We start from the raw sequence: 25,209 nt of genomic DNA on the forward strand, positions 1-25,209 counted from the left end.
GCTTATCATGAGAATTATTATTTTCATATTACCCCAGTGTTTTTCTAACAAGGGGCTACCGTGATCTCTTTTGAGTGTAAGCAAATAAACTATATCTATTGAAGCCTGATTTTTCCTAATTCTGAATAGGTCATAATGCTCAAAGATCTTTTGACTAATCTCATCATTTGCCCATTAAATACTATGTTGTTTATTTTCTCCATTTTCATCAAGTCTCCAATTCCAAGATGGCTGCCCTTTCTATAGATAAAGAATTTACACACTGTAATCTTTAACTGTATGATATAAGCTCTTCAAATGTCTTTCTTTGTAAAATACCCCCTTCTTATTACACAATATCTTGTCTTTTCCTGATTTTTACAGAAATTAGTCCCCCCTTACCAGTGCTAACTTCTTAAACCTGTGCTTGCAAATCCATTCCTTCTAGTCTTCTTTCCATTCCCACCCCTCCACTGACTCTTCTCCTCTGCCTTCCAGTACCAGTAAGTCTTTCCTTGATTCTAATCCATCCAACTAGCAAATTATTAATACTATTTTTGTTATGATGCTCCAAATCTTTCAGAAGTTCTCTAGCATCTCTAAGTTATTTTAGTATCTTGTCAAGGCATTCAAGATCTGCACTGAGCTGACTCTCAATGTCTTTTCCATAGTACTCCCAAGAATAAAATCTTTGCTTCTACTAGGCTGATTGACTCACCTTTCTCAGATATGGTTTATGCATTACCCTCCCTGATTTTTGACAATGCTGTGAATTTTACCAAAATGACCTACTTCCTTCTTCATTTGCCTGATTTTCAAGGTTCAGCTCAAAGTCCCTCTTCTCTGTGAAGCTCCTCTTATAACCCTAGACTACTAATCTACCTTTTTCCAATTTCCTGCTCCTAATTTAGCACTCAATTAGAAAATATTTTTATTTACACTTGCATTCATGTCCAAATCTGCATTCTTTCTTTTGAACAACCAAACTAAACAACTAGCCAACAAGCTAACATTTGATGAGCACTCACTTTTCAGTCACTGTGTTGGACCAGGAGAATAGAAGAATGAATAATATTTCATTTATTTATTCAGAACTCTTAATATAATGCATCTCTCAGATAATACAAAAATTTTTATTGAATAAATGAGTAATACATCACTAATAGATTTGCTATTAAAAATGACCACTATTCCAAAGATGCTGTGGAGTTGATATATACACATAGGTAATACCACAAAAAAGTCATGCAAGAACTGGAAGATTTAAATCTCAATATAAATCCCAATTCCAGGTGTTGATTATTTTGAGAGTAAAACCAACAACCAATTTTAAAATCATATTTTCTACAAAACACATTTCATTCTTCCCACTATTGCCAGTGCACCTGACAAGTAGACAGAAACCAATGATTTGCAAACAGAGCAAACAATACATTATTGACAATTATTGATATCCAAGGTATTTGAATTCCAAAAATGCATCCTACAAAAAGAAAATGACTATCAAAACTATATATGCAAAGAAAGAAAACAAAACAACAGCTTGAGAACATATACACATTTCCATATATGCTAGTAGTCGTACTACTTAAACACATGCAAACTATTGTATGACCCATTATTCTCAAAGTATGTACCTTAAAGCTCTATGTTCCACATACCTGTCCAGTCTCCTACTATTTTAAGGTGGACCCCAAATGTTGCTTTGGTTTCAGTAGGACACTAAAAAACAAAAACAAAACCCCTGGAATCAATTCTGAGTAATAGTTATGTATTACTAAACTATGATTTAATTACAATTTTCATTCTCATAGCAAGTCCCCCAAATCCATAGAAAATAGAAAGGAATGAACTAAAAATCGATATAGATCCTCATTAGTGGAAGAAAAAAGCAATGTTGACCCGTCGGTAAGTCAGTATACATTTCTTTAAAAACCCATAGGTATTTATATAAAAAAATACACATAGTCTAAAATTGTCAGTATTTCACATTTAACAACAAATATTGCCAAAATGCCTTTTGAGTTAAAATATTTAAGAGGACAGAGCTTTTAACCATAAAGGAAGAAATGGGACTATTTTTGCTTTTGCTCTCCAGATATTATTATACACTTCACATCTTAACAAATTCCAGGAATAAAGAAAAAAACATTTCCCAACATGACCTGAGTTTTCCATGTCCAACAAGGAAACTCCTACTTAAAAAGTTCTACTTCCTTCCCTCCCTTAATTCTCAGAAGAAATAGTCTGGAGTGAACTGGCAAGGGTAGCTGGAAGAGGAATGAGTGTGGCTATGGAAGTAAGAAAAATATCTGCAGCCCCACATTTACAAAATGTAGAAAACACCCACATCACTAAAATGAGAGAATAATTTTTGGCTCACAATAAGGAAATGCAGAATCTCCTTTTATTTTTCAGAACTCCAATCCCTCAACTGTAATCCCCAGATTCAAACGCTGTGAAAAGTAAGTTTTTTCATAACTCAATTGGTGGCATTTATCGGACTTGAATTTATGGGAGGGTAATGATGGGAGGCTAATACCTCTGTATAAAAATTTATACAGAAGTGTTTTCCTAGAGAAGTATCCATTTGTTGGGGCACCTGGGTGGCTCAGTCAGTTGAGTCTGCCTTAGGCTCATGTAATGATCCTGGGGTCCTGGGACTGAGTACGGCATAGGGCTCCCTGATCAGTGGGGAGTCTGCTTCTCCCTCTCCTCCCTGTTCATGTTGTCTCTCTCTCCCTATCTCTCTGTCTCTCAAATAAGTAAATAAAATCTTAAAAAAAATATCCATTTGTTTAAGAATGTTACCCCATATCCTGCTAGAGATCTTATGTAATATATGAAACATACATACCTTTTAAAATCCACAAAATTCCGAATTCTGAAAACACATCTAACCTAAGGGTTATGGATAATAACTTTATACACACTATTATTTTTAACTGTATGATAAAAGTTCTTTCAACTGTCCTACTTCCTAAAACATCCCTTTCTTATCACACAATATCTTGTCCTTTCCTGATTTTTACAGAAATTAGTCCCCCCTTTCCATTGGTAACTTCTCAAACCTGTAACTACCAAGCTTTCACTGAGTATCATGTGCCAAGGGCAGTGCCAAGTTCCTTATTTCCAAAATCTCACAATAATCCCTGTCTTTCATAGTTAGGGAAACTGAATAATTGAGACTTAAAAATATGAACTTGCCCAAGATCATACAACTAGTAAGAAGATGAGACCTAGTCTGGATCCAAGTCTATCTGACTACATTGTTCTTAACTATGGCAAGTCACTGTCTCCACTAAGGCAAACGTGGAAAATGGGTAAGGGTCACATGAGAAATCAAATGGAGTAGGAGGAAGAAAAGTTATTTGTTAAAGATTACTAGAATCGACGTACAACAATAAGAATTCAGGGGAAATATGAGCTGAAGTCTTATGTGGTCCTGGGGCCCTGTGATGGAGAATGGGTTGCATAAAGCAAGTCAAGATCCTCAAGCTCACTGTGTCAGCCAACTAATGTAGGTCATATGTAGGTCTTATAGCATTGGGATGCTATAAGAAGAGGAAATAAGGGGAGATGAAGACACCGTGGAGAAATGTAAAGAACGCACAGTCAAAAAAGAAAGGAAGCTTGGAAACCAGAGAGAACACTAAAATAAAAACATAGGTATTGCTCACTTGTTCACCACAAATCAGAAATGTACTAAAAAGTACACGATGTAATAAATGGTCAGGGCTGGGAATTGATGTGACATGGGGAATTTCCAAACTACTCTTCTGCAATCAGTGTTTCTAATAGAATCATTACTGTACGATAAAAATATTAAAAGAAGTAAAAAATACTATAAAAATGATATTATTTAGGGACGCCTGGGTGGCTCAGTCAGTTAGGCGACTGCCTTCAGCTCAGGTCATTATCCCAGGGTCCTGGGATCGAGTCCCACATCAGGCTCCTTGTTCAGTGGGGAGCCTGCTTCTCCCGCTGCCTTCTGATCCCCCTGCTTGTGCTCTCTCTCTCTGATAAATAAATAAAATTAAAAAAAAATGATATTATTTAAATATTATTTATACTATTAAAATGTTATTTCATTTATAATTGTGACTCTAATATTTATCTCATTTGCATTCTGGTTTTTAATAACTCTGAGATCATTAAGTTTTGTTGACTAGTATATCTTAATAATTATACCATTAGTAAGATGGTGTGATCTGTAAAACCACCCATCATTTTTACTTCATACTATTTAACGCTGGCCAGAGCCTCTATGCAGCAAAATTTGTAGCTCGCAGAAAGCAAGAACCCCAACAGAGTCTCAAGCTACCAATCTGTTTTGTCCATGAGTCACTTGATGTCTCCCTCATTTTGAACTAACCCTTAGATTATAAAAAGAAGATCTAAGCCAAGAAGGTATCAGAAGAGAGAGCAAAAAAGTTAGTCTTGGGGTGCCTGAGTGTGCATCTGACTTCTTCTCAAATATTCATATCTCGAGTCCCTTTTTTCAGTGCAAACATTGTAAAAGAGACTCACATGTGATAACATCCCCTCCAGTCCTGTAGGATCCTACAAGCCTCCCTCTTGTGAGGCTGGCCAAATGTATCCGTACAGTTTTTAAGTCTGACCTGATTTTGAAGAGATAAAACATAGTACTGTTTCTCTCAAACTCTGGGTATAATACCTTTATAAGTTACTGATACTTTTCAAACTAACTAGGAAGAAGAACACAGAATTTAACATAGTCTTTGCCTAATCATATTGCCTCAAATTTGAAGGGGGCCTGCCAGATTAACACACAGAATGGTTTCAGCACGTGTGGTTTGAAACAATGACTGGAGATCTTAGAATCACATTCTAGTAGCTTTGCACAAAAAAATGTTCAGATTCACTAATATTGCTTAAAACATAGTGTAGTGCTTCTTTAATGCTTCCTCACTATCTTAATTTTTTTTTAATTTTTTCAAAGTTTTATTCAAATTCCAGTTAGTTAACATACAGTGTGATATTAGTTTTAGGTGTACAATACAGTGATTCAACACTTCCATACATCATCAGGTGCTCATCACAAGTGCCCTCCTTGATCCCCATCACCTGTTTCCCCCATACCCCCCCTCCCCTCCTCCCCTCCTGCCCTCTGGTAACCATCAGTTTGTTCTCTATAGTTAGGAGTCTGTTTCTAGGTTTCTCTCTCTCTCTTTTTTTCCCTTTGCTTGTTTGTTTTGAGAAATCATATGATACTTGTCTTTCTGTGACAGACTTATTTTGCTTAGCATAAAACTCTTTAGCTCCATCTATGTCATTGCAAATGGCAAGATTTCATTCTTTTTTATGGCTGAATAATATTTCTGTGTGTGTGTGTGTACACCAAACTGGACAGCAAGATGCAAAAGAATGAAACAAGACCAAGATCACTTTCTTACACCATGCACAAAAATAGATTCAAAATGGATGAAAGACCTAAATGTGAGACAGGAAACCAACAAAATCCTAGAGGAGAACACAGACCTTTTTGACATCGGTCATAGCAACTTGTTTCTAGATATGTCTCCTCACTATCTTTTTAATAGTGCTTAAAAAAACTTCTCAAAGAAGAGAAATAGTAAAGTACAGATATCTATGGCTATCTACCTCCCCTAGAACATTAATAAGGAAATATGCTTATGACAAGTTTTCAGTTTAAAAAGTTTCAGGATAATATGTGTACTTAAGCTTATATTATTAAAATAAAAACAGATATGAATGTTTCTTCCTATACAGAGAAATAAGTTGAAAAGAATACATAATATTGCATTAGGAATATTAACTTTTGGGAAGCAAAACTGAAGACAGAAAATGAGAAATCATTTTCATCTCCTTTCATCAAATCATATACATCTCCTTTTTAAATTTATTATTAGCCTTTGTAATGTTTATAATTTTAAATATTTTAAAAACCTAACTTAAGGGCGCCTGAGTGTGGCTCAGTTGGTTAAGTGACTGCCTTCAGCTCAGGTCATGATCCTGGAGTCCCGGGATCGAGTCCTGCATCGGGCTCCCTGCTCAGCAGGGAGTCTGCTTCTCCCTCTGACCCTCCCCCCTCTCATGCTCTCTCTGTCTCTATCTCGTTCTCTCTCTCAAATAAATAAATAAAATCTTTAAAAACCTAATTTAAAATGTAAACAATAAGACATTGCTGAGTCTCAATTTAGTCTCACGTAAGTTTCCTAGATGAAGAGAAAGAGTTCGGCTCATGTTGACCATAATATATGTACCAAAATACACATCACCCAGTTTAAGGATAAGAAAATAAAGTGACCAAATTTGTACGAAAGAACAGACCTGGAGGAATTTCTATTTTGATATCCTTGAGTAAAAATGTTTTCCTTCAAATTATTTGTTCAATATGGCATTGAGTTTTTAAAGTGCTCAAATGACTAATGATTTTATAACAGTCCCACAAAAATATAAACAGATATTACGTAATCATCTTACATTTGAGAATGACATGTAAAAATGATATCACTGCAGAATGATTTATTCAACATGGAAAAGAAATTTAAAAGCCACAATGTGTTTGTTTTTAAATCAAGAATCTTGCAATAATAAAAAAAAATGATTCTAAAGTAGATGTTACTATATTAAACGCTCTATTTTCAATATACCAAATTTCTTAAGCTAGAGAAACTGATCACAGAATATGAGTCTTTAATCATATTGTCAGGTTTTATTTTTAACCCCTTCTTCCAAAGCTCTAGTTTCTATGCCTGCTAGACGTTTCCACCTGAAATTCACTCTATATTTAAAATTCTCATTATCTTACTTTTCAAATTGTCCTCTCTTCCTGATTCTCTTACTCTGGACATAGAACCTATGCCCTTATCAGAGCAGAAGCTCAAGTCGCAGAGGAATATCATATATATCTCTCCCTGCCAGCATTTAATCAATTTTCAAGTCCTCTAAAATAACCTTACCAAAGAAAATGTCTGATTACAGCAATCTCCTATCGAGTAACCTTTTGTGTCCTCCTAAGGAAAAACATCCACCTTCTTTCCTACAGTCTATAACCACACATGTTCCAAATTATTTCCAACTTTATATTCCATATTCCTCCTCGACCACTCTAATCCAGCTAAGCCAACATGGATCAGCTAATACATTTCCCTGGCCTCTCACTTTCCCACTTACTAGTCTACTCATGTAGAATGACTCCATTCCCATTTCTCATACTGTACTCTAGCAAATCCTTAAGACTTGTCTCAAATGCCACCACTTTCATGAAGAAATCCTGATTTCCCCTGCCATGAAAATTCCTCACTTTCTTGACCCTCTAAATTATTTTACTATGCCCTTTATTATGGTTCACCTCTTTAATTCTATGTAATTTCTTTCTGTATTAAAATATATTTACAATGTCTTGAGATCAAGAAATATTTCTAAGTCAGTACTTTATATTCCATAGCACCTTACCCATAGTGGGTATGCATTCAAATATCATCAGTTCAGTAAAATATTGGAGAATTAACCTGAGAATGAATAAGGACTTCAACGATGGACAATTCTTCTATAATTTATTCATACATTCAAACATGAATCCAAAGTGTTCCAGAGACTATACTAGGAGCTCATGCAATTTCACAAATGAGGATTGTTCTAAAAGTAAGAGAGGAGATAATGAGCCAGGAGCACAGAACCCATCACAATTAATGCAACATCATGACTCTAAACATTTTGACAAATACAATATTTTAATGTCTACTTGTTTACTTGAAGAAAAAAAGATTAGTGTTTACTCGTATATTTGCATGAAAAAATAGACTCCATCTTAAACAGAAAGATCCTGGAAGAGTATGTAAATGAAATGTTTATGAACTGTGAAGGAATGTGTGTATTTATCTCAACTCCCTCAAAAAAAACAAAACACTAAAATGATGGTTTAGGAATACAAAAACACAAATTAAAACAGCAAAGATAACATGGGGTATGATATCAACAATGGAGAGGTGTCAACAAAATCTGGCATGGTGAAATGTGGATGAGATGGTGGTTGGGAAACTGATGGAAGAAACATATGAAGCTTAAATCCCACTATCTTCATAAAGGGGATCACCTTGAGAAGCAAGCCCATCTTTCCCTCACAACAGACCTCAGAGGCAATAGAAGGAAGCCAGGGTTCAGCTTATGATTTAAAAAAAAGAAAAAGAGGAATTGTGTTCACGTCTGTATATGAGATAACCTGACCCCCAGAATCATCTGACCCCAAGCACAAGCCAGGCAACTCTTCCTCCACAAACCCAAAGACAAGTAGAGGTAGGCCAGAAGGGGCTCTAGATGCAGGAATAACCTGTTCAGTGGAAAGGAGAGCTGAGATTGCTGAGATCAGTGACTTTGCTGACTAGCCCAGCAAATATTTAATGAAAGCACAATAAATGCCATCTCGAATTCACATTCCAAAACTAAGCTCTACAGACACTCATCAGAACCTGCTCTCCCCATGGCCTTCCCTAGCTCAATGAAGCCCCAGTTGCTCAGACCAAACACTTGGGAGATAACCTTGACTCTTCTATTGCACATTCCATACCCCGGCTATCAAGAAATCCTGTTAGTGCTCACTTAAAATATATTCCGAATCTGACCCCTTCTCACCAGCTCCACTGTCACCTCCCTGGTCCAAGCCATCATCATACCTCAACTGGATGCCCACAACAGCCTCCTAACTGGTCGTCCTACTTCTGCTCATTTCCCTTCATCTAATCTTAACACAGCAGCAAGAGTAACCCCTATTAGGGGCGCCTGGGTGGCTCAGTCATTAAGCGTCTGCCTTCGGCTCAGGTCATGATCCCAGGGTCCTGGGACTGAGCCCCACATCAGGCTCCCTGCTCAGCGGGAAGCCTGCTTTTCCTTCTCCCACTCCCCCTGCTTGTGTTCCTGCTCTCGCTCTCTCTCTCTCTCTGTCAAATAAATAAATAAAATCTTAAAATAAAAAAAAGAGTAACCCCTATTAAAAAGTAAGTCAGATCATGCCATTCCTCTACTCAGAAGCCTCCAGTGGGCCCTCCTCACTTAAACTAAAACCCAGAGTCTTCGAAATGTTCTATAAACTCCATAAAATCTGACCCCTCATGACTTCTCTGACATTATTTCCATCTTCCCTTTTTCTTAGTGTATTCCAGCCACGCTGACCTTCCCTCTTCCATTCACACACATAGACAGACACACATTTATACAGATGCAAGTCAATAAGCATCAGGTATAACTCAGGGTGTAAACTGGCCAATTTTGAACAGAGAAATGACATGATCTGATTTTCATTTTAAAATAATCACTCTGGCTGCTTGTTAAGATTAAATGGTAGGTGAACAAGGGCAGACAGAGGGAAACCAGTTAGCAGGCTATCCAGATGGTAATAGACTGGACCAGGAGCCACTGCGGAAATGGTGGACATGTTTTGAAGGCAGAGACAAGAAAATGTGTGGACAGATTATTGACTATATTTAAAAAATGAAAAAATCAAGAATAATATCCAGGTTTCCAGCCTGAGCAACCTGAATAACGGAGTTGGCATTAACTGAGGTGAGGAAGACTGTGGATGAAATAGATTTGAGAAGCTGAAGGTTAGGAGTTCAGTTTTAGACATGCTAAGATGTCCTTTAGACATCCGAGTGGAAGTTTCTGGCAGACAACTGGATACATGAGCTTGAATTTTAGAGTTGGAGGTGGGGCTGGAAATATACATTTGGGAGATGATAGCACCCAGATGCATCAGTAAGACTGCATGAGATCATCAGAGAAATGAGTTTAGCTAGAGAGGAAAGGGGGATCAAGGAATGGACAATCGAGTGTTCTGATATTTAGAGGTTGTGGAAATGACAAGAAACAGCAAAAAGAGACTGAGTAAAAGCCAGAAAATGAGGAGAAAAACCAGGTGAGTTGGATGTCCTGGAAGCAAAATGAAAAAAGTGTTTCAATAAAGCAAGTGATTGGCTGTGCTAAACGCTGCTGAGAGGTCAAGTCCATCAAGGACTGGGAAATGACCATTGGACTCAGCAATCACATGGTCATTGCTGACCTTGGAAATGTTTTTGTAGGGTGCTGTGGGCAAAAAGTTGGTGGATTTAAGAGAAAATGAGAGAAACAGAACTGAAGAACCGAGAAATGGGGCAGTAGCTGGAAGGAGATGTGACTCAAGAAGGGAGCTTTTATTCATCATATTCTCTTTTGTACCTAGGTAAAAGGAGGTATCTAAAAATACCAATAGGATAAATCAAGTTTAATATTAAACGGCTGGTTTTCCCTGCATACAATGACCTATTTAAGTTCATATTTATCACATAGGCCCTCATTAGGCACTGAAGGAATATTTTCTTTTCCCCTGGAAAAGAGCCAAACTAGAGCAGTTAGATGATGTTTAATGTTCAGAGACTTCAGATATCCTGTTATGTTTCATGGACATTAGTGACCTTTTGGGGGCAATTTCCACCACTGTGTCTGGTCTATGGTTAAGACACATCGTTGCCTTGCTAATCTATCATCTATCCCAGCTGAGTTTCTAAGTTTCCCAAGCAAAAGATTTGTGAAGCCCTAGAGAAAAACAATTTTTTTTTCTTTAAGAAATTACACAAATGAAAGCAAGACCCAAGATCAAAACAGCTGATGCAAACTTCCTGGTTGTATTTAAACCCATGAAATGAAATAAATAATCCTAACAAAAACTTCACCAATCTTTAAGGAATCCATGACCATTCTTGTCTGGTTTTCATTGAAAACTGGAAAGACTATTCCCAAAGCAACTGGTTAAGAGATTAAAAATACAAAGCAGCAAAATGATGGCAAGTGCAGGCTTGCTATGAAAAAGCACAGACAATAACAAACTAACAGCTAGACTTGCCTCTGACTCATGGAAAAATATATGAAATCAGGTTATCCCAGCTTAAAAATAATGAATCACACAACTTCGAATACAGATGTCAGGAAAGCACATGTGTATTTCTGAATACAAATAATAATGAAAGGATATAGAGGTATTCATGCAAACTGCAATCAATTACGTCCACAAAAAAGCAGAGTCTACGTTATTTCTTTAATCAAGAATCCACGAAGAATATCAATGAACAGAATTAACGTCCATCTCAGGTAATCACTAAGAGATGCTACATCTCATAGGAAGCAGTAATTTTCATGCTTTCTTAAGTTTGGGCTTTTTAAAAGCCATCTCTGATTTGCATATCTAAATTAGGTGAAAGCATACCCTGATAGAAAATTTGTTTTGGTAGAAAATCCAAACTTTGGTAATTATAGAGCATGGCTGAAAAGCACCGTTAAAGATCCATTACATAGCTGAAGAACAAAATGTAAAACTCTATCAAGATCTGAAGCCCATAAAGGTCTAAAAAGGGAGAAGAATCTGAAAACATGAATTCTGGATCTAACTTTTTCATCAATCGTGTTACTTTGGTTACTTTGATCCCTTAAAGAATCTGTGCTTTAGATATACCCTCTCCCTAACAATAAGCAAAAAAAAAGTTGGTGTTTGCACTACAAGTTGTTTTATAAATGATGTATAGTTGACGTATAATATTATATGGGTTTCAGGTATGCAACATGGTGCTTCAAGAATTATATACATTATAAAATGCTCACCACGATAAGTGTAATCACCATGTGCCACCATACCAAGTTATTACAATCTTATTGACAATATTCCCTAAGCTATACTTTTCATCTCTGTGACTTATTTATTTTATAGCTGGGAGTTTGTGCCTCTTAATCCCCTTGGACAACACATTTCTAAAGTTCAATGAATTTAGATAAGCTAGGATTTTTTTTATGTGTCTCATATTTAAATTCAAGTTTTAAAAAAGAAGAATTTTCTCACAAAAGATATATTTACCACACTTTTTAATATATTTATAAATATATAAATGAATATAAATATATAAGTTAAAGACATACATTTAAATGTCATTTGTAGTGGAAACTGTGGTGCATTGCTCAGATCTTCCTCCCCCCACCCCCAATTTTCAGGATCAAAACACTAATTCCTCAATCTCCCAGCTGTTCCAAGTGTTTCCTGCAGAGCTCATTACTGAGACCCTCCCCAGGAATGGCTAGCCACAGAAGCGAAGCTTCTGTGCCTCTATCTAAGTGCCTCTCCCTGGAGCTATCTGACCTCCAACGACTGGTCACTGGAGAGTACAAAGGTTTGACCTCTTGACCTCAACATACGACAACTCTGAACTTGCATTTTAGGCAGAGCTCTTGTCAGACCTGAGGAGGCCTCTGTTGAGACAGTTCAAGTTCTGTGGTGTGTTCTCAGTCCCTCCTTCCTTATCAATGTTGTCCTGAGCACACTCCCCACAAACTTCCTCAGGAACATCTTTACCTTTCAGTCTGTTTCCCAGGAAACCCAACCTAAGACATTCATCCTACAGGCTAGTCAACCACAGGAGGCAAATCTTCAGTTCCCTCAAATGACTGATTCTCAACCAATCTGTGGCCAGAATTTAGTTACTGCATGCTGCAGAATGAAGCAAACAAAACAAAACAATTCAGTTTAATCCTGTCTTGGTTCTCCAGCCATTCTCTAAAATAAGAACCGTAATAGTTGCAAACTTACTGAGAACTTATTATATGCCAAGCACCATGCCTAGCACTTGATTATATCTAAAAGATGCAGAGTAACTGCATAGAGAAGTTACTATTATTAACCACATTTTTAAAATTTTTTTAAATATTTTATTTATTTACTTGAGAGAGAGAGAGAGAGCATGAGAGCGGGGAGGGTCAGAGGGAGATGCGGGACTCAATCCTGGGACTCCTGGATCATGACCTGAGCCGAAGGCAGTCGCTTAACCAACTGAGCCACCCCATGCCGCTATTAACCACACTTAATAAAGAAGTGAACCAAAGTTAAAGATGTCAATAGTCATAGTACTAAGTGGGGGATCTAGGCCTCCAATCCAGGCTGTAGGATTCCAAAATCCAGTCTAACACTACACAATGGCCTCTGATCCCCATCAGTCCTGTCAGCAAACATATGCCTGGTGGTTCCGCTTGAGAGAATCCAGGTGCATTAGCAGAAAACAGTCACAGCTTCCTGGGAAAACCCACCAGATTAGCACGTCTTCCTTGTGTAGGAAAGTCAACGTCAAGCGTAAGAAACACTGAAGCACTTTAAGCAATTAACACTCCCAACCTCTGGATTCCTAATTATAAGAGTACTCAAAACTTAGTTGTACTTTGACTAAAATTGTGTGACCTACTACAGTGCTTCTGTACTTTATCTTTTGTACTTATTTTTGTATTTTTAGTCTTAAAAGCTTTATCTCCATTTTTAAAAATGAAAGTGAAACTACTGAATTTATAATTGTATATTTTATAGATTTGATTTTTCTGTACATTGGCACAGTATGTGAAAACAAGGATTAGATTTTTTTCTAGCAGGGGAATCGGACCTTTAATGCTCCACGATAGAGAAGGGCTTAGTAGTATGGACAATCCAGAACTTTCAACTGCATTTTTCTCTAACATTTTTATAGTTTCAGTAAATGTCTCTCCTAAATGGCAATTCTTTTTTGTTGTTTGACTCCAACAACAACAAGGATTTCCAAAAGCAAGGGGAGTTTCAGAAATAGGAATGCCCTGGGGGCACCTGGGCGGCGCAATCGGTAAAGCGTCTGACTATTGATTTCGGCTCTGGTCATGATCTCAGGGCTCCCACAGAAGCGAAGCTTCCGTGCCTCTAAGTGCCTCTCCCTGGAGCTCTCTGACCTCCAACGACTGGTCACTGGAGAGTACAAAGGTTTGACCTCTTGACCTCAACATACGACAACTATGAACTTGCATTTTAGGCAGAGCTCTTGTCAGACCTGAGGAGGCCTCTGTTGAGACGGTTCAAGTTCTGTGGTGTGTTCTCAGTGTGTGGGATTGAGCCCTGCATCAGACTCAGCATGGAGACTGCTTGAGATCCTCTCTCTCCCTCTGCCCCTCCTCTGCTTGTGTGTGCAAGCGTGCGCACGCTCTCTCTCAATAAATAAAATCTTTAAAAAATATATATACGTGAATGCCCTGAACGTCAATGGATGGTGAGTCAGGTGAAAGCACAGAACAGCTAGCTAGCAACGTGCCTTTCTGCCAGGCAGGTCCATTTTTATATCTCACCTGTGGCATTAACCAGCTGTGTGACTTTGGACATGTTATTTAATCTCAGGAACATTATTTTCTGCATCATACAGGATGAACAATACATGTCTCATAGGAATACAATAAAAATTAAAACTACAATATTTTCAAAGTTTATGAAAGAACTTCTTGGGCACTTAATTAGTAGGGACTATTATCCTTAACAAAGATAAAGTGTTTACACACTTTTTAGTGGGAATCAGGAAATGGGAAATTGCTTTGTGTTGCTTTATTTCACAGGAACCCTTAAGGGAAATACCCAGTGAAAATGTTTGAGAAGCATGCATTTTACATGTAAGTGCCAAGTCGAAGTAATTAGACAAAAAGAAAGAAATGGCAGGAAAAGGGGGGGCGGAGGAAGATGGCAGAGGAGTAGGAGACCTGGATTTCGTCTCCTCTCTGGAATTCAGCTGGATAGGGATCAAACCATTCTGAACACCTACAAACTCAACAGGAGATCGAAGAAAAGAATAACAACAACTCTCTCATCAGAAAAGCGACCACTTTCTGGAAGGTAGGACGTGCGGAGAAGTGAATCCGAGGCGATATTCGGGAGGATAGACGGCGGGGGAGGGGCCTCCGTCGGCCGCTTCTGGCAAGTGATAGAGCCGCGGAGCACAAAATCGGAACTTTTAAAAGTCTGCTCCCCCGAGGGACGTCACTCTGGTGGCTAAGCGGGGGGGTGGAACCCTCCGGGACAGTGTGGTCTCAGGACCCTCGGGGTCACAGAAAGACCGGGGGTGCCTGAGTGTGGCAGAGCTCCCAGGTAAGGGAGCAGGGAAGCCGGCTGCAGAGGCGGAGCCCAGACGCGGGCTCTCAGCTCGGGGTTGCCATAAACCGTGATCCTGGGCACAGCCGGGCCACTGCTCCTCCAGCAGGGACCCAACAAGTGGCAGATCCAGGGAGACTCACCTTCCTGCCCCTGGAGGAGCCGCGCGGGAGTGCACCGCAGGGATCTGCTGGGTTTGGAGACTCCACCCGGGGGTCGGGTGCCAGAGATAGAAACGCATGGTCACAGGCCGGGTGACCACGGAGTGCAGCCGGAGACCGGGGAGACGGGAGTGACTGATGGCTTTTTTCTGGGGGCTCACTGAGAAGCGGGGCCCCAAGTTCTGGGCTCCTCTGGGGCGGAGATTGGGAGGCCGCCATTTTCACTCTCCGCCTCCAAAGCTGTACGGAAAGCTCGCAGGGAACAAAAGCCCCGGAGAGCAAACCTGAGCAGATTACTTAGCTGGGAGGGGGCAAGGGCGGGGCAATTCCGCCTCCAGCAGAGACATTTGGAAACCACGGCAACAGGCGCCTCCCCAGAAGATCAGTGAGAACAGCCAGCCAAGACCAAGTTTACCGATCAATGAGAACCGCAGAACTCCAGCGCTAGGGGAATACTGCACATAGAATTCATGGCTTTTTTACCTTGATTCTTTAGTCTTTCAAAGTTAATTTTTTTTAACTGTCTTTTTTCTTTTTTTTCTTTTTGAATTTGTCTTTTTCCCTTTTTCAACCAACATCTTATCAATCCCTTTTTTTAAAAAAAACATTTTTATTTTTCATTTTTAGAGTCATATTGTATCCCTTCATAGTAGTTACCCGTATTTTTGGCTTATATATATAAGTTGTTCTCTCTTTAAAATTTTGAGAGAGTTTCTTCTAACAGAATAAAATATACCCTAAATCTCTAGTATATGATGTTTTCTATTCCCCTGCCTGATCACATCCTCTCCCTTTTTTTTTTTTTTAAATCCTCTTCTTTCTTTTTTCAAACAACTTCTTATCAATTCCTTTTATAAAATTTTTTATAATTTCCATCTTTACAGTCATATTCCATCCCTTCATCATATCAACCCTTATTTTTGTACATATATAAGTTTTTCTTTCTTTAAAATTTTGGGAGGCACTTTCTTCTAAAAGACCAAAATACACCCCAAATCTAGTGTGTGGCACTGATCTATATACCAGCCTGATCATATTTGATCACATTCTGATTTTTTGTTGTTGTTGTTGTTTTGTTTTGTTTGTTTTTGTTTTTACCTTTATCTTTTTCTTTTTCTTTTTTCTCTCTTTCCCTTTCTTTTCCCACTGCTTCAGGTCTTTTCTGATTTGTTTAGAGTATATTTTCTGGGGACGTTGTTACTCTGCTAGCATTTTGTTCTCTCATTAATCTATTCTCCTCTGCACAAAATGACAAGATGGAAAAAATCACCTCAACAAAAAGAACAAGAGGTAGTACCGACTGCCAGGGACCTACTCAATATGGACATTAGTACGATGTCAGATCTAGAGTTCAGAATCATCACTTTAAAGATACTAGCTGGGCTTGAAAAAAATATGGAAGTTATTAGAGAAACCCTTTCTGGAGAAGTAAAAGAACTAAAATCCAACCAAGTAGAAATCAAAAAGGCTATTAATGAGGTGCAATCAAAAATGGGGGCGCTAACTGCTAGAATAAATGAGGCAGAAGAGAGAATCAGTGATATAGAACACCAAATGATGGAAAATAAAGAAGCTGAGAAAAAGAGAGATAAACAACTACTGGATCACGAGGGCAGAATTCGAGAGATAAGCGATACCATAAGACGAAACAACATTAGAATAATTGGGATCCCAGAAGAAGAAGAAAGAGAGAGAGGGGCAGAAAGTATAATGGAGCAAATGATAGCAGAGAACTTCCCTAATTTGGGGAAGGAAACAGGCATGAAAATCCAGGAAGCACAGAGAACCCCTCTCAAAATCAATAAAATAGGTCAACACCCCGACATCTAATAGTAAACTTATGAGTCTCATAGACAAAGAGAAAATCCTGAAAGCAGCTCGGGAGAAGAGATCTGTAACCTACAAGGGTAGAAACATTAGATTGGCAAGAGACCTATCCAAAGAGACCTGGCAGGCCAGAAAGGACTGGCAGGATATATTCAGAGCACTAAATGAGAAAAATATGCAGCCAAGAATACTCTATCCAGCTAGGCTGTCATTGAAAATTGAAGGAGAGATAAAAAGCTTCCAGGACAAACAAAACTAAAGGAATTTGCAAACACAAAACCAGCCCTACAGGAAATCTTGAAAGGGGTCCTCTAAGCAAAGAGAGAGCCTAAAAGCAACATAGACCAGAAAGGAACACAGACAATATACGGTAACAGTCACCTTACAGGCAATACAATGGCACTAAATTCCTATCTTTCAATAGTTACCCTGAATGTAAATGGGCTAAATGCCCCAATCAAACGACACAGGCTATCAGACTGGATTAAAAAACAAGACCCATCGATATGCTGTCTGCAAGAGACTCATTTGAGACCCAAAGACAGCCCTAGATTGAAAGTGAGGGGGTGGAAAACTATTTACCATGCTAATGGACACCAAAAGAAAGCTGGGGTGGCAATCCTTATATCACACAAATTAGATTTTAAACCAAAGACTGTGATAAGAGATGAGGAAGGACATTATATCCTAATTAAAGGATCTATCCAACAAGAAGATCTAACAATTGTAAATATCTATGCCCCTAACATGGGAGCAGCCAATTATATAAGGCAATTAATAACAAAAGCAAAGAAACACATCGACAACAATACAATCATAGTGGGGGAACACCCCCCTTACTGAAATGGACAGATCATCTAAGCAAAAGATCAACAAGGAAATAAAGACTTTAAATGACACACTGGACCAAATGGACTTCACAGACATATTCAGAACATTCCATCCCAAAGCAACGGAATACACATTCTTCTCTAGTGCCCATGGAACATTCTCCAGAATAGATCACATCCTAGGTCATAAATCAGGTCTCAACCGGTACCAAAAGATTGGGATCATTCCCTGCCTATTTTCAGACCACAATGCTTTGAAACGAGAGCTCAATCACAAGAGGAAAGTCGGAAAGAACTCAAATACATGGAAGCTAAAGAGCATCCTACTAAAGAATGAATGGGTCAACCAGGAAATTAAAGAAGAATTAAAAAAATTCATGGAAACCAATGAAAATGAAAACACAACTATTCAAAATCTTTGGGATGCAGCAAAGGCCGTCCTAAGAGGAAAGTATATAGCAATACAAGCCTTTCTCAAGAAACAAGAAAGGTCTCAAATACACAACCTAACCCTACACCTAAAGGAGCTGGAGAAAGAACAGCAAATAAAGCCTAAACCCAGCAGGAGAAGAGAAATAATAAAGATCAGAGCAGAAATCAATGAAATAGAAACCAAAAGAACAGTAGAACAGATCAACAAAACTAGGAGCTGGTTCTTTGAAAGAATTAACAAGATTGATAAACCCCTGGCCAGACTTATCAAAAAGAAAAGAGAAAGGACCCAAATCAACAAAATCATGAATGAAAGAGGAGAGAGCACAACCAACACCAAAGAAATACAAACAATTATAAGAACATGTTATGAGCAACTCTATGCCAGCAAATTAGATAACCTGGAAGAAATGGAGGCATTCCTAAAGATGTATCAACTACCAAAACTGAACCAGGATGAAATAGAAAACCTGAACAGACCTATAACCACTAAGGAAATTGAAGCAGTCATCAAAAATCTCCCAAAAAACAAAAACCCAGGGCCAGATGGCTTCCCAGGGGAATTCTACCAAACATTTCAAGAAGAATGAATACCTATTCTTCTGAAACTGTTCCAAAAAATAGAAATGGAAGGAAAACTTCCCAACTCATTTTATGAGGCCAGCATTACCTTGATCCCAAAACCAGACAAAGACCCCATCAAAAAGGAGAATTACAGACCAATATCCCTGATGAACATGGATGCAAAAATTCTCACCAAAATACTAGCCAATAGGATCCAACAGTACATTAAAAGGATTATTCACCATGACCAAGTGGGATTTATCCCTGGGCTGCAAGGTTGGTTCAACATCCACAAATCAATCAATGTGATACAATACATTAACAAAAGAAAGAACAAGAATCATATGATCCTCTCAATAGATGCAGAAAAAGCTTTTGACAAAGTACAGCATCCTTTCTTGATCAAAACTCTTCAGAGTATAGGGATAGAGGGTACATACCTCAATATCATAAAAGCCATCTATGAAAAACCTACAGCGAATATCATTCTCAATGGGGAAAAACTGAGAGCTTTCCCCCTAAGGTCAGGAACGCGGCAGGGATGTCCACTATCACCACTGCTATTCAACATAGTATTAGACGTCCTAGCCACAGCAATCAGACAACAAAAAGAAATCAAAGGCATCCAAATCGGCAAAGAAGAAGTCAAACTCTCACTCTTTGCAGATGATATGATACTTTATGTGGAAAATCCCAAGGACTCCACCCCAAAACTGCTAGAACTCATACAGGAATTCAGTAAAGTGGCAGGATATAAAATCAATGCCCAGAAGTCAGTGGCATTCCTACACACCAACAACAAGACAGAAGAAAGAGAAATTAAGGAGTCTATCCCATTTACAATTGCACCCAAAACCATAAGATACCTAGGAATAAATCTAACCAAAGAGACAAAGGATCTGTACTCAGAAAACTATAAAATACTCATGAAAGAAATTGAGGAAGACACAAAGAAATGGAAAAACGTTCCATGCTCATGGATTGGAAGAACAAATATTGTGAAGATGTCAATGCTACCTAGAGCAATCTCCACATTCAATGCAATCCCCATCAAAATACCATCCACTTTTTTCAAAGAAATGGAACAAATCATCCTAAAATTTGTATGGAACCAGAAAAGACCCCGCATAGCCAGAGGCATGTTGAAAAAGAAAAGCAAAGCTGGTAGCATCACAATTCCGGACTTCCAGCTCTATTACAAAGCTGTCATCATCAAGACAGCATGGTACTGGCAGAAAAACAGACACATAGATCGAATGGAACAGAATAGAGAGCCCAGAAATGGACCCTCAACTCTATGGTCAACTCATCTTTGACAAAGCAGGAAAGACTGTCCAATGGAACAAAGACAGTCTCTTCAACAAATGGTGTTGGGAAAATTGGACAGCCACATGCAGAAGAATGAAACTGGACCATTTCCTTACACCACACACAAAAATAGACTCAAAATGGTTGAAAGACCTCAATGTGAGACAGGAGTCCATCAAAATCCTAGAGGAGAACACAGGCAGCAACCTCTTTGACCTCAGCCGAAGCAACTTCTTCCTAGAAACATCGCCAAAGGCAAGGGAAGCAAGGGCAAAAATGAACTATTGGGACTTCATCAAGATAAAAAGCTTTTGCAAAGCAAAGGAAACAGTCAACAAAACCAAAAGACAACCGACAGAATGGGAGAAGATATTTGCAAATGACATATCAGATAAAGGGCTAGTATCCAAAATCTATAAAGAACTCATCAAACTCAACACCCAAAGAACAAAGAATCCAATCAAGAAATGGGCAGAAGACATGAACAGACATTTTTCCAAAGAAGACATCCAAATGGCCAACAGACACATGAAAAAGTGCTCAATATCACTCGGCATCAGGGAAATCCAAATCAAAACCTCAATGAGATACCACCTCACACCAGTCAGAATGGCTAAAATTAACAAGTCAGGAAACGACAGATGTTGGCGGGGATGCGGAGAAAGGGGAACCCTCCTACACTGTTGGTGGGAATGCAAGCTGGTGCAGCCACTCTGGAAGACTGTATGGAGGGTCCTCTAAAATTTGAAAATAGAGCTACCATATGATCCAGCAACTGCACTACTGGGTATTTACCCCAAAGATACAAAAGTAGGGATCCGAAGGGGTACGTGCACCCCGATGTTTATAGCAGCAGTGTCCACAATAGCCAAACTTTGGAAAGAGCCAAGATGTCCATCAACAGATGAATGGATAAAGAAGATGTGGTATATATATACAATGGAATATTATGCAGCCATCAAAAGAAATGAGATCTTGCCATTTGCAACGACGTGGATGGAACTGGAGCGTATTATGTTGAGTGAAATAAGTTAAATAGAGAAAGACATGTATCATATGATCTCACTGATATGAGGAATTCTTAATTGCAGGAAATAAACTGAGGGTTGCTGGAGTGGGGGGTGGGGTGGGAGGGATGGGGTGACTGGGTGATAGACACCAGGGAGGGTATGTGCTCTGGTAAGCGCTGTGAATTGTGCAAGACTGTTGAATCTCAGATCTGTACCTCTGAAACAAATAATGCAATATATGTTAAGAAAAAAAAAAGAAGAAGAAGGTAGCAGGAGGGAAAGAATGAAGTGGGGGAAATCGGAGGGGTAGACGAACCATGAGAGACGATGGACTCTGAAAAACAAACAGGGTTCTAGAGGGGAGGTGGGTGGGAGGATGGGTTAGCCTGGTGTTGGGTATTGAGGAGGGCACATTCTGCATGGAGCACTGGGTGTTATGCACAAACAATGAATCATGGAACACTTCATCTAAAACTAATGATGTAATGTATGGGGATTAACATAAGAATAAAAAAAAAAGAAATGGCAGGAAAAGACAATACATTAACATAACAGCACAATGTAAAATTTAGCTTAGAACTGTTTGCTTTACTCAAATTCGTTCCTAGGCAGCAGCAAGATTTGCCTCTCTTCCCCCTTATGAAAATAGAAACTCCCTTGGGGGATAGTAGGAGTGAGCCAGCCAGTAACCCCCCAAAATCTGGGAAGGCTATAAACCATTTCCTAAGCCTACACAAGTACACAGATGGTCTGATGAAAAGAACTTCCTTTGCCTTAACATTTTTTTTTTTTTTGGAAGCCAACTATTGTTACAATTTAAAGTATGAGATACAGATACCAAAAAAAAAAAAAAAAAAAAAAGATATTTAAAATAAGAACAAATGTGAATACACAACCTAAACTTAAAAAATGAAGACCTATTTCCTAAGAAATATTCATAGCATTTGTCAGATAAGCACAGAAATTAGGAACAAGGGATTTTCCACTGTTAGCCCAGGGAACAGGGGATGGAAGGTGAAAAACAACCTATTGTTTTTGACCAGAAAAACTCATGGATTGATTCCTTTTGCCTTTGGTGTTTCTCCTCCAACCACTTTTGCCGTAAGTACATCCCCCCTCCTCTTCTGAGCTAAAGAAAAATAGCCACCATGACCTTACAGATTAGACTCAGAACAGAGCTGGCAATCTAGTCTTTAACTGTAAACACTTCAGCCATAAGCATTTCTCCTTTTTCTTTAATCCCTATAACTTCCTCTTCTCTAGCTTCACCTTCCAACTAAGAGTATGCCAAAACAGAACAACAACAAAAAAAGATGAGGAAAAGAGAATCTATCTATAAAGTATTTCTCAAGCTAGATCACAAATGCTAGTTATATATTAGGTGTTTTCACTCTTTCAACAGATTTGCATTGGGTTACTCTGTGTCCCAGACACTGTGCTATGAATGCATCTTTGAAAGGGTTCCTGGACCTTTTGGTTAGGAATAAGGAGGCATTAACCAAATAATCTAAGGTCACTGGTGTTGAAGACTGTACAGAAGCCCTTATAAGAGGAAAAGGTCAAGAAACAACCTACTAGGAAGGGTCTGCGAAGGCTTCTCAAGAAGTGACATTGAATGAGGTGGGAAAGATGAGAAGAACCGCCCGGGCAAAGAGAGTGTCAGGCATTTGGAGTGTGAATTAGTAGAAGCAGACAGAGGTTGGTTCCCAAGGGCGAACAGACTAGTTTATACCAAGACCCAAATGAGGGAAAGTGAGACAGTATTAAGTAAGTGGGTGAATATAATTTAATGAGATTGTTTATTAAAGAACTTCTTAGAACTATTAATATGCTAAGAGGCACTATGAATTTCTAAAAGTGATGTATATCAAGCAGTATTTTCCAAACTATTTTAGGTCATAGAAAAATGCTTTTTCTTTCTCATTTTTTTCCTCAGAGGATTTTCAAAGGACCATGTTCCTTTATGAGAACTGAAGAAGTGGCCTGGAAGAAGCAGAAGGAATAAGGAAAAATCTTTTCTTAATTGAAAAAAGTAAGAAAGAAGGAAAACTGGGGGGGGGGTATAGAATTCCAGGTGTCCAAACTTTTGCCTCCATCCAATGCACTCATGAAATTGAATCTTCTGAAAAAAGCCTGCACTGGCCTCAGAGGCTTAGTGCTGAGGGCTCACCAGTCCGCCTCCAGAGTCAGGGCAGCGGGTGATGATCCTTTGCTGCTCTTAAGGAGACTCAGGAGTGCTGTATATCCAACAGAGCCTCACCGAGGTGAGGAACTCGACTGTCTCCCCCCACCCAGGCAAACACATCCTAGTTCCCAAAGTAGGCACTAAACCATTATGTTTCCTCCAAGAATAATGTATGGTTGTTCCTATTCTCACATCTTAGGATTCCATAGGAAAAAAAAAATAATAATCATCCTTCATTCAGATGACAAAAATGTCAAATATCTGAGAATATTCTTACATCATTTTAGCTCTTGATTAACTTGTTTTATCTTTATACTGCTATCCTACCTTTTCTTTTTTTTTAAGATTTTATTTATTTATTTGACAGAGCGAGAGAAAGCATGAGCAGGGGGAGAGGCAGAAGGAGAGGGAGAAGCAGTCTCCTTGCCGAGCAGGGAGCCCGATGAGGGGCTCGATCCCAGGACCCTGGGATCATGACCTGAGCCGAAAGCAGATGCCTAACCAACTGAGCCACCCAGGCGTACCCTATCCTACCTTTTCTTTTAATTCATATCCAAACCCTATTATTTGGGAGTGGATGACTACAAATATGGAAAATATTTATGAATTTGAAAATGAATCAAATTCTCTTCCAAAGCCCTCTACCACATGACAGTATTCAGGAACTCACAGTAGCCAAAATAACTTTTATGGAATTCCAAAAAGGATTCTAGTTGAGTAGGAAAAAAAAAAAAAAAAAATATATATATATATATATATATATATACATATTTAGGTGACGATATCCATGAGTACTTAAGCAGAACCCTCATATGCAGGCTAGTTGAAAGAGAGGTGTTCCCACTGACATGAGATCAGGGTCCTCAGAACACAAGTTAGGCATTGTAACCCTCCACCTTTGCTCGTGCCTCCTAAATTCTCCCTTCTCATAAAGAGCATCGTGAGGACTGTGTAAGCACTATCCTAAGGGCACTGTAAGCTGTGTTGGGCAACTACTGATCTAGCATAATGGTTGTTAACTGCTGGCAATTCTGCCCTTCAAGGTTTATTTGGCAATGTCTGGAGACATTTCTCATTGTCACAAGTCAGGGGTACTGTTGGCAGCTAGTGGGTAGTGGCTACCAGTGTTGATAAACATCTTATAATGCACAGGACAACATGCCACAGCAAAGAATTATCTGACCCAAAATGTCAATAATGCCCAAGCAGGAAAGTCCTGATCTAGCAGAAATCTCCTTCTAAACATTCCAGGGAGATGGCTTTCTAAGTTTCTGGACTGGTCTCATTGTTAGAAATGTCTTTATCATATTGAATCAAAATATATTTCTCTAAAACTTTTTACTGTTATTCTTATTTCTACACCTTGGGACCCCAAGGGAAAAATATCTAATCCTTCACCTACATGACAGATTTTCAAAAGCTGAGACTACTGTGATATCGCCCAAATTTTTCATTTTCAGGTTGAAAAACCACACTGATGTGCTATCCCTGCTTCTCAAAAAAAAAATAATAATAATAATTGCAGAAGTGAAGGCAAAAATCCAAATTAGAAGGAAACATTCTAGGATTATTAAAAATAACAATAGTGTAGTTACCAAATACTGACCACCACCAGAGATAGCCTCCCAGGCACAGAACCCATGAGTGACAGAGTGGGGCTGAATTCTCAAGTTCATGTTCTTTGTGTGAATATTACATTACATATAATTGTCCTCCTTTTCCTAACTCTGGCTCCTACTTCTGGTTACTCTTCCATCTGGTCTGTCCCCTTCCCCCACTTCTCTCTCCCTCCCAATTGTGCCTGCAGCCAGCCACAGGCCTATCATAGCACTTGCCCCAATCACTTGCTTGGGAATCAGGTCAGGCCACCAGGAGCCCGTATGTCCCACACACAGCTCTTTTCTGAATTTCTCCTTTGCCCTGTGAAAGGATCCTAAGACAACTGAAAGAGAGTAGATCTAAAAGCCTCTTCTTGGCACGTACCATAAGA

At 38.8% G+C, this 25,209-nt stretch overlaps 1 protein-coding gene across 2 annotated transcripts in view; it reads right to left on the bottom strand.

The window, feature by feature from the left end:
- Window positions 1-25,209, bottom strand: part of NOX4 (NADPH oxidase 4) — a 177,356-nt gene that overhangs the window by 68,238 nt on the left and 83,909 nt on the right. For both annotated transcript variants that reach the window (XM_021679096.1, XM_021679095.1), the window contains exon 12: window positions 1,641-1,701. In XM_021679096.1, the coding sequence (XP_021534771.1) occupies window positions 1,641-1,701 (61 nt within the window). The remainder of the gene's footprint in view (window positions 1-1,640; window positions 1,702-25,209) is intronic.

This window comes from Neomonachus schauinslandi, chromosome 11 (genome assembly GCF_002201575.2).
Source record: "Neomonachus schauinslandi chromosome 11, ASM220157v2, whole genome shotgun sequence".
Classification (NCBI taxonomy): domain Eukaryota; kingdom Metazoa; phylum Chordata; class Mammalia; order Carnivora; family Phocidae; genus Neomonachus; species Neomonachus schauinslandi.